This window comes from Ascaphus truei, chromosome 17, assembly GCF_040206685.1.
Source record: "Ascaphus truei isolate aAscTru1 chromosome 17, aAscTru1.hap1, whole genome shotgun sequence".
In the NCBI taxonomy this organism is placed as follows: Eukaryota; Metazoa; Chordata; class Amphibia; order Anura; family Ascaphidae; genus Ascaphus; species Ascaphus truei.
Genome location: NC_134499.1, coordinates 1847185 through 1862148, shown reverse-complemented (window position 1 = coordinate 1862148; position 14964 = coordinate 1847185). Strand labels below are relative to the sequence as shown.

General features: G+C 55.5%; 1 protein-coding gene across 1 annotated transcript in view; it reads right to left on the bottom strand.

Annotated features, from left to right (window-relative positions):
• HMGXB4 (HMG-box containing 4) overlaps window positions 1-14462 on the bottom strand; it is a 20686-nt gene extending 6224 nt beyond the window's left edge. The window contains exons 1-6 of the mRNA XM_075575045.1: window positions 14340-14462; window positions 11420-11507; window positions 10052-10200; window positions 7871-7949; window positions 6465-7300; window positions 4367-4504 (exon numbers count right to left, since the gene is read on the bottom strand). Of these exons, the coding sequence (XP_075431160.1) occupies window positions 4367-4504; window positions 6465-7300; window positions 7871-7949; window positions 10052-10200; window positions 11420-11441 (1224 nt within the window). The 5' untranslated portion in view covers window positions 11442-11507; window positions 14340-14462. The remainder of the gene's footprint in view (window positions 1-4366; window positions 4505-6464; window positions 7301-7870; window positions 7950-10051; window positions 10201-11419; window positions 11508-14339) is intronic.
• Window positions 14463-14964: the final 502 nt, after the last annotated feature.

Below are 14964 nucleotides of genomic sequence, written 5' to 3'. Positions count from 1 at the left end.
GAGGGGGCAAGAGAGAGGGGGCGAGAGAGAGAGGGGGGGAGAGAGAGAGAGAGGGGGCGAGAGAGAGAGAGGGGGGCGAGAGAGAGAGAGGGGGGCGAGAGAGAGAGAGGGGGGCGAGAGAGAGAGAGGGGGCGAGAGAGAGAGAGGGGGGCGAGAGAGAGAGGGGGGTGAGAGAGAGAGGGGGGCGAGAGAGAGAGGGGGGCGAGAGAGAGGGGGCGAGAGAGAGAGGACGAGAGAGAGAGGGGGGGCGAGAGAGAGAGAGCGAGAGAGGGGGGGGCGAGAGAGAGAGAGGGGGGAAAGAGATATAGGGGGGAGAGAGAGGGGGCGAGAGAGAAAGAGGGGGGGCGAGAGAAAGAGGGGGGGCGAGAGAGAGAGGGGGTCGAGAGAGAGAGTGGGGCGAGAGAGATATAGGGGGGAGAGAGGGGGCGAGAGAGAGAGAGAGGGGGCGAGAGAGAGAGAGAGAGGGGGCGAGAGAGAGAGAGGGGGCGAGAGAGAGAGAGGGGGCGAGAGAGAGAGGGGGCGAGAGAGAGAGAGGGGGCGAGAGAGAGAGAGGGGGCGAGAGGGAGAGAGGGGGCGAGAGGGAGAGAGGGGGGCGAGAGAGCGAGAAGGGGTCGAGAGAGAGGGGTCGAGAGAGAGAGAGGGGTCGAGAGAGAGGGGTCGAGAGAGAGAGAGGGGTCGAGAGAGAGAGAGAGGGGGCGAGAGAGAGAGAGAGAGGGGGCGAGAGAGAGGGGGCCAGAGAGAGAGGGGGCGAGAGAGGGGGCGAGAGAGAGAGAGAGGGGGCGAGAGAGAGAGGGGGGCAAGAGAGAGAGGGGGGCAAGAGAGAGAGGGGGGCAAGAGAGAGAGGGGGCGAGAGAGAGAGAGGGGGCGAGAGAGAGGGGAGCGCGAGAGAGGGGAGCGCGAGAGAGGGGGCGAGAGAGAGAGGGGGCGAGAGAGAGGGGGCGAGAGAGAGAGGGGGCGAGAGAGAGAGGGGTCGAGAGAGAGAGGGGGCGAGAGGGGTCAAGAGAGAGAGGGGTCAAGAGAGAGAGGGGTCAAGAGAGAGAGGGGGCAAGAGAGAGAGGGGGCAAGAGAGAGAGGGGGCAAGAGAGAGAGGGGGCGAGGAGGGGGGGCGAGAGAGAGAGGGCGAGAGAGAGGGGGGGCGAGAGAGAGAGCGAGAGCGAGAGGGGGGCGGGAGAGTGAGAGAGGGGGGCGAGAGAGAGAGAGGGGGGGCGAGAGAGAGAGGGGGAGAGAGAGAGAGGGGGCGAGAGAGAGAGGGGGCGAGAGAGAGGGGGGGCGAGAGAGAGAGGGGGCGAGAGAGAGAGGGGGCGAGAGAGAGAGGGCGAGAGAGAGGGGGGGCGAGAGAGAGCGAGGGCGAGAGGGGGGGCAGGAGAGAGCGAGAGAGGGGGGACGAGAGAGAGAGGGGGGGCGAGAGAGAGAGGGGGGCGAGAGAGAGAGGGGGCGAGAGAGAGGGGGGGCGAGAGAAAGAAGGGGGCGAGAGAAAAAGGGGAGGCGAGAGAGAGGGGGGGCGAGAGAGAGAGGGGGGCGAGCGAGAGAGGGGGGCGAGCGAGAGAGGGGGGGCGAGAGGCGGGGAGGTGGAGATTGGCGGGGGAGGGGGAGAGTGGCGGGGGAGAGTGGCGGGGGAGGGGGAGAGTGGCGGGGGAGAGGGAGAGTGGTGGGAGAGGGGGAGAGTGACGGGGGAAAGTGGCGGGGGAGAGGGGGAGTGGCGGGGGAGAGGGAAAGTGGCGGGGGAGAGGGAGAGTGGCGGGGGAGAGTGGTGGGCGAGAGAGAGAGGGGGGAGTGGCGGGCGAGAGAGGGGGGAGTGGCAGGGGAGCGGGGAGCGGGAGTGTGGCAGGGGAGAGGGAGTGTGGCAGGGAAGCGGGAGAGGGGAGGAGGAGAGTGGTGGGGGAGAGGGAGAGTGGCGGGGGAGAGCAGCGGGGGAGGGGGAGAGCGGAGGTGGGGGAGCGGGAGATTGGAGGGGGGGAGCGGGAGAGCAGAGGGGGGAGCAGGAGAGCGGAGAGGGTGCGGGAGAGCGGAGGGGGGGAGCGGGAGAGCAGAGGGGGGGAGCGGGAAAGCAGAGGGGGGGAGCAGGAGAGCGGAGGGGGGGGAGCAGGAAAGCGGAGTGGGAGAGCGGCGGGGAAGCGGGAGAGCGGCGGGGGAGGGGGAGAGCGGCGGGGGAGGGGGGAGGGGGAGAGCGGCGGGGAGGGGGAGAGCGGCGGAGGAGGGGGAGAGCGGCGGGGGAGGGGGAGAGCGACGGGGGAGGGGGAGAGCGGCGAGGGACGGGAGAGAGGCAAGGGACGGGCAGAGCGGCGGGGGAGGGGGAGAGCGGCGGGGGAGGGGGAGAGCGGCGGGGGAGGGGGTGAGCGGCGGGGGAGGGGGAGAGCGGCGGGGGAGAGCGGCAGGGGAGAGCGGCGGGGAGGGGGAGAGTGGCGGGGTTGGGGGAGAGTGGCGGGGGAGAGGGTGTGGCGGGGGAGAGGCGGGCGAGAGTGGCGGGCGAGAGGGGAGGGGCAGAGGAGAGGGGGAGAGTGGCGGTGAGGGGGAGAGTGGCGGTGAGGGGGAGAGTGGCGGGGAAGGGGGAGAGTGGCGGGGAAGGGGGACAATGGTGGGGGAGAGTGGCGGGGGAGGGGGAGAGTGGCAGTGCGAGCGGGAGCGAGGCAGGGGGAGCGAAGCAGGGAAAGCGAGGCGGGGAAGGGGGAGAGTGGCGGGGAAAGGGGGAGAGTGGCGGGGAAGGGGGAGAGTGGCGGGGAAGGGGGAGAGTGGCGGGGAAGAGGGAGAGTGGTGGGGAAAAGTGGCAAGGGAGGGGGACAATGGTGGGGGAGAGTGGCGGGGGAGGGAGAGGCAGAGGGAGCGAGGCAGGGGGAGCAAGGCAGGGAAAGCAAGGCAGGGAAGGGGGAGCGAGGCGGGGGAGCCTGGAGGGAGAGAGAGGTGAGGGAGCCAGTATTGGGAGACAGATGGCTGAGGGGGAGATAGATGGGGAGACAGGTGGAGGGAGATAGATGCGGGAGGGGGAGATAGATGAGGGAAGTGTCGAGATAGATGCGGGAGGGGGAGATAGATGCGGGAGGGGGAGATAGATGCGGGAGGGGGAGATTGATGGGGAGACAGGTGGAGGGAGATAGATGAGGGAAGGGGAGATAGATGCGGGAGGGGGAGATAGATGCGGGAGGGGGAGGGAGATGCGGGAGGGGGAGGGAGATGCGGGAGGGGGAGGGAGATGCGGGAGGGGGAGATAGATGCGGGAGGGGGAGATAGATGCGGGAGGGGGAGATAGATGCGGGAGGGGGAGATAGATGCGGGAGGGGGAGATAGATGCGGGAGGGGGAGATAGATGCGGGAGGGGTAGATGCGGGTGGGGGAGATAGATGCGGGAGGGGGAGATAGATGCGGGAGGGGGAGATAGATGCGGGAGGGAGATGCGGGAGGGGGAGATAGATGCGGGAGGGGGAGATAGATGCGGGAGGGGGAGATAGATGCGGGTGGGGGAGAGAGATGCGGGAAGGGGAGATAGATGCGGGAGGGGGAGCTAGATGCGGGAGGGGGAGCTAGATGCGGGAGGGGGAGCTAGATGCGGGAGGGGGAGATAGATGCGGGAGGGGGAGATAGATGCGGGAGGGGGAGATAGATGCGGGAGGGGGAGATAGATGCGGGAGGGGGAGATAGATGCGGGTGGGGGAGAGAGATGCGGGAAGGGGAGATAGATGCGGGAGAGGGAGCTAGATGCGGGTGGGGGAGATAGATGCGGGAGGGGGAGATAGATGCGGGAGAGGGAGCTAGATGCGGGTGGGGGAGATAGATGCGGGAGGGGGAGATAGATGCGGGTGGGGGAGATAGATGCGGGAGGGGGAGATAGATGCGGGAGGGGGAGATAGATGCAGGTGGGGGAGGTGATAGATAGGGACATGGGGGAGGGGGAGATAGAGATAGATGGGGAAAGGGTGATAGATGGGGAAGGGGAGATTGATGGTGGAGGGGGGCACGCAAGGCCCTTCATCAATAAGTGGTGATGCCGCTTCTCTGGGCTGAAGAGATCAGCTCCATTCAAATGGATGGGACTGAAATCTTCTTTAGCACGGGGAAGACAGCTTCACAGCTTATTGAGTAAGAGATATAGAGACAGAAATAGGAAGGCAGGGGGAACCCTCCTTATACTCAAAGAATTGAGCTCTGCGGAATATTCAGATCTCATTACACAATAGAAATGCGCAGAACTCGATGTGGCCCGAAGTATTACATTATATCAGGAGCTGCTGGGACGTCGATGTGCGGGAAACACGCAAGTCTCTCTGTAAAGGTTTCCCCATATATACAGTCCTAGAGGTAACAGGCTGTGAGCTCTCTAAGCATCCCCTTATATATACAGTCCTAGAAGTAACAGGCAGTCAGGTCTCTATGCTTCCCCTGATGTATACAGTCCTAGAGGTATTCTGTGTGAGTGGGGGCTCCTCTCACCGATGCCTGGGTGCTCAGCGATGATGCAGACCCGATACTCCTTGGAGAAGACCTGGTATGCCGACATGTTCTTCTTCTTGGGCTGCTCCGGGATACACATGGAACACACACAGATCACATTATGACATGCACCCCCCTATCTCCCCGCACACATCTCTTCAACATTTCTCCCCCAAACTCTACAATACTTTCTCCCCTCTCTGCTTCTTTCCTCTCCCGCTGATTGATGAAACCGCCCGCTAAGCTTTCCATCTTTGTAACTGGCATCACTGGCATTCAAAGAGCCTGATCTGACAAGCTCGGGATAAGGCCGCCTCTCTGATAAATCCCTTTGTAGTCTACGTGTGAAAAAATAAAAAAAGCTCTGTGCTGCCTGCCGGGGTGAATCATGAAACAGGAGTCCCCATGTAAATACTCTAGTGCAGGCTGTGGGCCTTCACTGTATAGCAATAAAGACTTTACACTTAAGAGTGTAAGCTCTTGGGACAGGCTCTCCTTCTCCTAATGTTACTTTCATGTCTAAAGCGCTTATTCCCATTATGTGTTGTATTATTATGTCCCGTGTGTTACTGCTGTGACCAGGGCTGCCACCTCTCCGGGTTTGACCCGGAGACTCCGGGTTTCAGGTACTTTCCTCCGGGCTATGGGTTTAGCCCTTCAACCTCCGGGTGGCGGCGGTGTACTGCTGCGGGGACGGGTGGCGGTGTGCTTCGGTGGCCGCGTCTCTGGCATTCTCCGTCCGGTATTCTTCTGCAATTCCCCCTCCAACTGCACTGAACATGGCTGCATGGCACCATGGCAATGGGACACTACGTGACGTCATGGCGCTATGCGGCGTCGCATTGCCGGGGCAACGTGACGTCGCGTAGTGTCATGACATCACGTAGCGTTCCATTGCCATGCGGCATCAGCAGCCATGTTCAATGCAGTTGGAGGGGGAGTTGCCGCAGAATGCCGGGAGACGACGCAGCAGCACCCCGCCAAGTAAGGGAATTTGTTTCTTCTTCCAGGTTGGCCTTCAGTTGAAGGTGACAACCCTGGCTGTGACGCGCTGTGTACATGAATGGTGCTATATAAAGATATACAGACAGAACTATTCATCCCAAGGGCATTACAAGTGACTCGGGGGCATCCCTTAAGGCAGCGGTGCGCAAACTTGGGAGCGCGCACTCCAGGGGGGGTGGGAGATTTGTCTGGGGGGGCGCGGGCTGGTTGAGAGGTCCTGCGCTCTTCCCCATGGCATTTAAATTAAATGCCGGGGGATCGTGTGAGGCCTCTGCAACTAATTTACCGGGATTCTGAAGAGCTACAGAGACGCGTTGCCGTCAAATAACGCCGCCGGTGCCATGCGGAGTGACGTCACACGTGCACCTCCATGGAACGGGGTCATTTGACACCAACGATCAAGGTGAGGGAGGCGCGAGAGCAAGGGGGAGAGCAGCTGAAAAAGTTTGTGCCCCCCTGCCTTAAGGTTGGAGGAAAGGAGATTTCACCAGCAACAAAGGAAAGGGTTCTTTACAGTAAGGGCAGTTACAATGTGGGATTCATTAGCCATGGAGACTGTGATGGCAGATACAATAGATAAATTCAAAAAAAGGTTGGACATCTTTTTAGAAAGGTATACAGGGATATACCAAATAAGTATACATGGGAAGGATGTTGATCCAGGGAATAATCTGATTGCCAATTCTTGGAGTCAGGAAGGAAGTTATTTTTCCCCTTATGAGATATCATTGGATGATATGTCACTGGGGTTTTTTTGTTTGCCTTCCTCTGGATCAATAAGCAAGTATAGATATAGGATAAAGTATCTGTTGTCTAAATTTAGCATAGGTTGTACTTGATGGACGTACGTCTTTTTTCAACCTCATCTACTATGTAACTATGTAACATAAAAGGAAGGGCGGTAATCTGCTTGAAAACAAACCATCTCCCTTTCAAGACAGGTCACTCTGGGGCCCTGTTTTACCCCCTTGAGTGCTGAAGGGGGCAGCCACAAGGGCGTAACTTGTGTCAGTAGCTCCCCCATCTCTGTCCTTTACCTTCTCGGCCTCCTCTTTCTTTTTCTTCTTGTCTGCCGCCCCCTCCGGGTGGGTGATGAGGTTGGGTGCTGGCACAGGTGCGGGTGCCGGCGGGAGTGCGGGTGGTAGGGGGGCAGCAGGGGCGGGGGACAGCGGAAGCAGCGGTGTCGGAGCCTGCGTTGGGCTCCCGCCTGCCCCCCGAGGCTCCCGCCTGCTCTTGCCGTGCTTCTTGTGCTTCTCCTCCTTGTGTTTGTCTTTCTTCTTCTTGCTCTTCTTGGACTTCTTTTTCTTCTTCACCTCCCGGAACGAGTCGTCGATGACAAGCTCCCCAGCTTCCAGCTCCCCCCCAGAGGAAGAGGCAGTATCGGGGGTCCCGCCGGGCTGCGGGGGGTGGGATTCCCTCCTGTGCGTCTTGTGGCTGCTGCAGCTCTCCGGCTCCTCTCTGGCCACTTTCTTGCTACTCTTCTTGGGCGCCGGTACATCGCCGAGCCCTGGCCCTCCCGGCGGGGGGATGGCCCGGTCTCCCGGCTTCTCCTTGGGTGACAGGATGAGCTTCATTCTCAGGCCATCCGGCTCCCGAAGGGTCAGGGGTTTGGGTTTCTTGGCTTGGTGGGAGTGGTCTTCGTGGGGTCCCTCACGGCTTTTCTTGTGCGGCTCCTTGCGGGGTGGTTGGCTGGGGGCCTGAAAGCCGGCAGGGGTGGCCATCACTTTCCCGGATTTTTTGGAGATGGGCTTGGTGGAGGAGGCCAGAGGAGAGGTGATGGCTTTGAGGAGGTCCATGGCCGTGTCAGAAGAGGAGGGGCTGGGAAGGGGGTGCTGCTTCTTTTTCTTCTTTACAACGTCCGGGGAAGAGAAGTCTGATGGAGACGAAAGGGAGGAGAGACAACTGTGAGGGGGAAGGGAGAGGAGGGAAGGGAGAGGGGAACACATCAGTGAGAGACAGGCAGAGGGAGAGATAAGGGGTCATCGGTGAGAGACAGGCAGAGGGAGAGAGAGGGGAGGCACACAGAGGAAGAGAGAGGTGGGACATCGGTGAGACAGGCAGAGGGAGGGAGAGAGGGGGTCAGCAGTGAGAGACAGGCAGAGAGAGAATGACAGGCAGAGGGAGTGAGAGGTGGGACATCGGTGAGAGACAGGCAGAGGGAGAGAGACAGGTAGGACATCAGTGCAGGAGACGGAGAGAGGTAGGGAGGAAAGAGAGAAAGAGGAGACATCGGTGAGACAGGCGTCCCAATGAAATATAACTTGAATACCTCCTCCCCCCTTGCACAGGAATATTTCCGCCCCATTAATGTAACCGGGCCAAGGAGAAGAGTTTCAGGGTATATTAACGGGACGAGAGAGGCTGAAACCAGGAGACATAAAGAGAGAGAAACATGACGAGAGAAAGAAAATAAAGTTTGCAGAGCAGAGAGAGGATGTCCCACCCGTATAATACGCATCGTCGGATGAATGCTTCTTTTTCTTCTTGTGTGACTCGGAAAATGCAAAGAACAAGTCGGCCTCCTGCAAACACAATCCAGGAAACTGCCATCACTTCCTACATGGACCATGTGAATCACCCCGTACCCATTTACTATAAGACCAACTAAACAAATCCTCAAGGGACAACCCCACGTAGCCGGCAAAAAAAACAACCACCACCTTTTGTCTTCCTTAAAGTGATCTAACCATGTCAAAAGCAAAGATTGGGCTGTTTTTCTCTCTCTGGATATTATTTACATATTGCATTTCTTCTGGGATTCTGAATACCCTACCCTGTTGTCATCAGAGAGCCAATAAAGATAGCGAGGAGGGAGGGGGAAAGAGAGAGGGGCACTGCCTCTCTCCCACCATGTCTGGCACCCTCTCTCCCACCCTGGCTGGCAACCTCTCTCCCAACTTGGATGGCACCCTCACCCCCACCCTGGCTGGCACCCTCAGCCTCTCCCCCTCACACCCACCCTGGCTGGCACCATTTCTCCCACCCCGGCTGGCACCCTCTCTCCCACCTTGGCTGGCACCCTCACCCTCTCTCCCACCCTAGTTGGCACCCTCAGCCCCACCCGCTCTCTCTCCCACCCTATCTAGCACCCTCACCCTCTCTTCCACCCTGGCTGGCACCCTCACCCTCTCTTCCACCCTGGCTGGCACCCTCACCCTCTCTTCCACCCTGGCTGGCACCCTCAGCCTCTCCCCCTCACACCCACACTGGCTGGCACCTCTCCCATCCTGGCTGGCACCCTCACCCTCTCTCCTACCTTGGCTGGCACCCTCAGCCTCTCACCCACCCTGGCTGGCACCATTTCTCCCACCCCGGCTGGCACCCTGTTGTCATCAGAGAGCCAATAAAGATAGCGAGGAGGGAGGGGGAAAGAGAGAGGGGCTCTGCCTCTCTCCCACCATGGCTGGCACCCTCTCTCCCACCCTGGCTGGCAACCTCTCTCCCACCTTGGATGGCACCCTCACCCCCACCCTGGCTGGCACCCTCAGCCTCTCCCCCTCACACCCACCCTGGCTGGCACCATTTCTCCCACCCCGGCTGGCACCCTCTTTCCCACCTTGGCTGGCACCCACACCCTCTCTCCCACCCTAGTTGGCACCCTCAGCCCCACCCGCTCTCTTCCACCCTGGCTGGCACCCTCACCCTCTCTTCCACCCTGGCTGGCACCCTCAGCCTCTCCCCCTAACACCCACACTGGCTGGCACCTCTCCCATCCTGGCTGGCACCCTCACCCCTACCCTGGCTAGCACCCTCAGCCTCTCCCCCTCACACCCACACTGGCAGGCATCTTCTTTCCCATCCTGGCTGGCACCCTCACCCTCTCTCCTACCTTGGCTGGCACCCTCAGCCTCTCACCCACCCTGGCTGGCACCATTTCTCCCACCCCGGCTGGCACCCTGTTGTCATCAGAGAGCCAATAAAGATAGCGAGGAGGGAGGGGGAAAGAGAGAGGGGCTCTGCCTCTCTCCCACCATGGCTGGCACCCTCAGCCTCTCCCCCTCACACCCACCCTGGCTGGCACCATTTCTCCCACCCCGGCTGGCACCCTCTTTCCCACCTTGGCTGGCACCCACACCCTCTCTCCCACCCTAGTTGGCACACTCAGCCCCACCCGCTCTCTCTTCCACCCTGGCTGGCACCCTCACCCTCTCTTCCACCCTGGCTGGCACCCTCAGCCTCAGCCTCTCCCCCTAACACCCACACTGGCTGGCACCTCTCCCATCCTGGCTGGCACCCTCACCCCTACCCTGGCTAGCACCCTCAGCCTCTCCCCCTCACACCCACACTGGCAGGCATCTTCTTTCCCATCCTGGCTGGCACCCTCACCCTCTCTCCTACCTTGGCTGGCACCCTCAGCCTCTCACCCTCTCACCCACCCTGGCTGGCACCCTCACCCTCTCTTCCACCCTGTCTGGCACCCTCAGCCTCTCCCCCTCTCTCCCACCCTGGCTGGCACCCTCAGCATCTCCCCCTCTCTCCCACCCTGGCTGGCACCCTCAGCCTCTCCCCCTCTCTCCCACCCTGGCTGGCACCCTCAGCCTCTCCCCTCTCTCCCACCCTGGCTGGCGCCCTCAGCCTCTCCCCCTCTCTCCCACCTGGCTGGCACCCTCTCTCCCCTCCGCACCGTGGGCCTCTTCTTTGATGACTTGCGGACTTGTTCAGCGGTCTCCTCCTCCTCGCGCAGCAGGTCCTTGTACGATCGCTTCTTCTCCCGCTGGCTCCTTCCGGCTGCCAAACCTACGTCCTCCATCCCACGCTCTGTTTCCATGCCCTCTTATACCGGCCACGGGGTGGGGAACAAAAGGACAGGAGAGAGAGGGGGGGAGAGGGGGGTAGAGAAAGAGCGAGAGAGAGGGGAGAAATGGGGGGGGGGGGAGAGAGAGCAAATGAGGACACCGAATGAAAGAGGAAAAACAGAAAGAGAGAATCATCAGGTGAATAAGAGACACCACAATCAATGTAATAAATAATGAAACGTCATATGGTGCAGGGAACCCAAAATCCATCAATACGTATAGACACAAAGGAATAGGGAACTCGCACTCAAAAACAAGGGGGAAAAGAGAACAAGTGCATCAGAATATGTAATTTACTGTAAATCAGCAATACGAACATACACGGTGTATAGAAACACACACAGGCCAGAAGTCTGAGCTCAGATAACATACAAGAACACAGAAAGTAGCATGACATAAAAAGGGGAATACTTAGCCAAGCACATGAATAAGAGCTGGAAGGAAAGAGGGGGGAACAAAATACAAAAAAAAGGGGTACTGGTAAAAGGGATGGGAAAAACTGAGGTTGGCAAGACACGAAAAAACAAAAAGGAGAAACGATCAACAAGTCACAAAAAAAAGGATATATAATACTAAATAAAGGGGGGCAACATTTCGGGGACAACCCTGTCCTCAGGCCCGTTCCCAGCGGTTCTAAACTGCTGCGGTACTTCCCTTATCGGGTTGTCTGTGAGTAGTTACCAGACGCCAGCACAATGGGGAAGCCAAGCGGAACAATGATGCATCATTACGGTTTCTCGGCAATCTATGTCCTCTAACTGGTTCTCCAACTGATCTATGGGCCGCCGATAGGCCGCCGATGGGCCCTAAAGACTGCAGCGGTAGTCCTCAAAGCATTTTCAGACTGCTCGTTACAGCCATTTCCATCACTCCTAAAGGCGAAGGGTCTCTATACATCAAGCCAAAAACGCTGCAATAACCCCACAGGTATCAAGGAATACAATTCCATGGGCTTGCTCCACATTGCCTTGATATTAGACTGTAGAATATATATATATTTATATATAATGTATTAATGAACAGATCTAATCGCGAGTATGGTGGTCTTCCAATTGATTATCTGCATTGAAGTAGTTCATGATATTGAAATGTTTGAGAATCCCTGGCATAGAGACCAGGCTCCAATAACCAGGCTGACCCATTGTGGGGGGACACAGCCACACCCCTCACTAATACAGCACCCCTTCTCTACCTACCTCTGGAGTGTCTGTGTGTCATATTCCAGCTGTCTTCCTCAGGCCGTCATTGGAACATGGACGCCAGTGTCTGAGCAGTGTCAGCTGTCTGCAGGAGAAACATGGAGACCCTCCTGTCATTATGCCGAAACTCCTACTATGACTGCAAGCTCTTGGGGCCAGGAATTTCCTGCCTCTTAAGTCTGGTGCTTTTATCTTCCACTGATATCTACATTCCCTTGCATTGCAAAACAAATCAGCCTTCACAGAGAAGAAGAGGTTCCAGTTTTGAATTCATGACGAGATATATATAGATATATATATATATATATATAGATAGATAGATATAGATATCTATATATATATAAAAATATATAAATATATATATATATAAACTCAAAATGAGTGATAATGAAATGAGTGTGAAAACCAATACCATGGAGAAATATATTATTAATATATGTATATCATAACCTTGAAAAGCAAAATAAAAAAAATAAGTGCACACAATATATAAATATGATATACCAGTCCTTGTAAAGCTGCAGACCAAGCAATTTCCTACGTGTGGTTTTGTTTTAAATAAATCAGTTCTGTACTATGAGAAAATACTTGTAGCATTTATTTTTTACAATTTTGAATGTATTATAATGTAACAAGCATTTTTTGTTTATATAGCAACAATTTACAAAGTCATATCCCCTTCCTCTTCTGAAACAGGGTCTGGCACAAATCCTTTTTGAGCCCCGCCCTCTCTCTAGCAGTGCACCAATTGTAGCTCAAGACTGCCTGGTCACATGATCTTCCCCACAGAACTTTGCATCTTTGGTCCTCTTGGCAGCGCGTGCAGCGAGTTCCCCGGTCTGCAGTGAGCTGCAGGGGAAAGACAGGGGACGTGGCCATGAGGTCACACAGCAGGTTCGCCCTCATTGGCTGAACAGCCGGGGGCGTGGCCAAGCGCTCCGTCGCTAGTACTGAGTACAATTTTCCAGTCTGCTGGAAAAACTGACGGCGCAGCTCGGCGGCCACCCGTTGCAGAGGGCACGGCCCGTTGAGGGGCGGCTCTTGTCACTGCAGCGCCCGCAGCAGCCAGCGCAGACCAAGCCTTCTGCTGCACTGAGAGCCATTTACTGAGCACCCGAGCCGAATCTTCACCGAAGATCGGCAACTTAGCTAATTACTTATCATTGTGTGGATTGCATTGATGCACATATCAAAGGGAAAAATAAATAAAATAAAAAAAAAACAGCTTGTACTGCAGCTTTAAGTTCAAATGAAAAGAATAAGAGTCCAATAATTGAACCAGGGGAGTCCCCTTACCTGGTCACGTGTCAGTGACGAAACGCGTTGGGTTGCGTCACTGACCTCATTACGCTGTGGAGGAAACTCAGCCCAGCTGGTGAAGCAAAGAGGATTCTCTATTCTCAGCTGTTTGGTGTGAGCTGAATATACAGCACCCTGTGCACTGGGTAAGGCTGCAGACATAGTGCGCGCGGCACAAACAAATTCATCTAAGTGCATCAGTCCAGCTATGCTGCCAGCTATGTGATGCGACGGGATTTTGAGCAGACAAAAACAGCTTTTTCGTGCTCCGGCTGCGTCACGTGAGCGTTTCCACCAATGAGGGCGAACCAGCCTGGTGATGTCACGGCCACGCCTCCACTGAGTCCACAAATGCCGCTGTCGTGCGCGCACTATGGCCGCAACATAAAACCTCCTTAAGGACGGCTTTTTCCATCTGATCTTCTGTGGACTATCCGCATGCCTCGTTGATGGTTAAACAGGACTTCTGGAAACCACTGCGGAGACCAGCTTTTCCCCTACACAAGTTAGCTGGTAACTACTATACATCAGCACTGCTTGTTTTCTATCTTACTGTTGTAAGTGCGCAATTTGCATTTTCAAATAATAACATAGAAATGTATGCAGATTCACACTATGGGCTGTGCGTTTTCTTTACATTTGCTTGGACATGGTTCTTCCTTTCTGAAACCTGCAAGAGAGCCTTTATGTTCCTTAAACTGGAATCCTTCTAATAATGGACTCATATCCTTTTCATTCAAACTTCCACTTCAAGGACTGGTATTGCGTGCACTTGAATACATTTCCTTGTTACGGTCACGAGGTTTGTGATACATGTACACTAACTATATATTATATTTATGGTATTGATTTTTACACTATCACTCAATTTGAGGTCTGTATTAGAATTTGTAATCATTTCAGTTTTGCGCTGATCCTTTTTTGTGTACACACACACACGACATAGGAAGATATCTGACAAGTACTATATTAAAAAAAAAGTATATTAATACAAAGGAAAAAGTCAATGTTTTGGAGCCAGTCAGGGCCTATTCCTCAGGGTTGTTCCTTGAGTGGCAAACGTTGGATTTTTTCCTTTATGTCTTAATATATTTTTCTATAGTATTTACCATATGTGTTTTACACCTGTCTCTTGGATTTGGAGGAAGTATACTTTAATATTATTCTGTACAACACATGCATTCGCCAATATCAGTTTAAGTATTTATAGTGTGCCATCTCTTCATATTTGGTGGTGTACACCCTCCCCCTAATCCCCATTGGATTAATGGACTACAGCTCTCATCAGCATTTTGTTTGTAAAACAGAACTACATTACCCATCATGCACCCACTAATGATGTCTGTGTTTGACATCCAGGAATACAGTTGTAAGGACTGAACATGGAATCCCATTCATGCAACATGTTTACAATTGACAGGACTGCATCTCCCAGCATACACCGATAGTGACGGACAGGACTACATCTCCCAGCATGCTCTGCTCATTATACCACCTCCCCCACTTTCTCTGCTCTCCGCTCAGCCCCTCAAACTTCAGCCTAACGCTCTCCCTACAGCCTGTCCCCTAATACTGTGCAGCTTCTCTATACGCCCGGCCTGCGCCTCCGCTCGGGTACCGTCACTCCACCGCCGCGCATCTCCACCTTCCCGCCATCTTGGAAGAGGAAAATTCAGGCGGCAGACGCAACGAGCGCCTGACGTTGAAAACGGAGAGCACGTACATACGACGTGCGTTCCACCACTTTACAACGCAAACACCTGATTGGTCACACTGCAAAGAGCTGTTTTCAGTTGACCAATGGGCATGCACCTTTGATATCGCCCTATTATTGTAGAGGGATGCGATTGGCTGTGAATGATGCTTAGGCCCCCCCCCCCTCAACCAGGATGGAAGACAATGCGCTTTATGTATAAAGGGAAAATAATGTACCATATGTATCAAAGGAATAACATCCCATTAAAACTATATACCTTAATGTGTTTCTATTACTGCTCAGCTTGAAGGGCCATTGCTCTATATAATTACATACCCTCCAACTGTTCCTATTTAGCAGGTACTGTACCTATTGAAAACCCAATTGTGCGGCTTTCTGTCATTGGCTGCAGCGCGGAAACTTCCGCTAATTAAAGTAGTTGGGAGATTGAGGTCATTGTGATATATATGAGAGATTAGCACAATGTATATTTATTCTATATAGGTAGGTCCTGTTGGAGACCAAAATGTCGTTCTCAAAGAGTTGA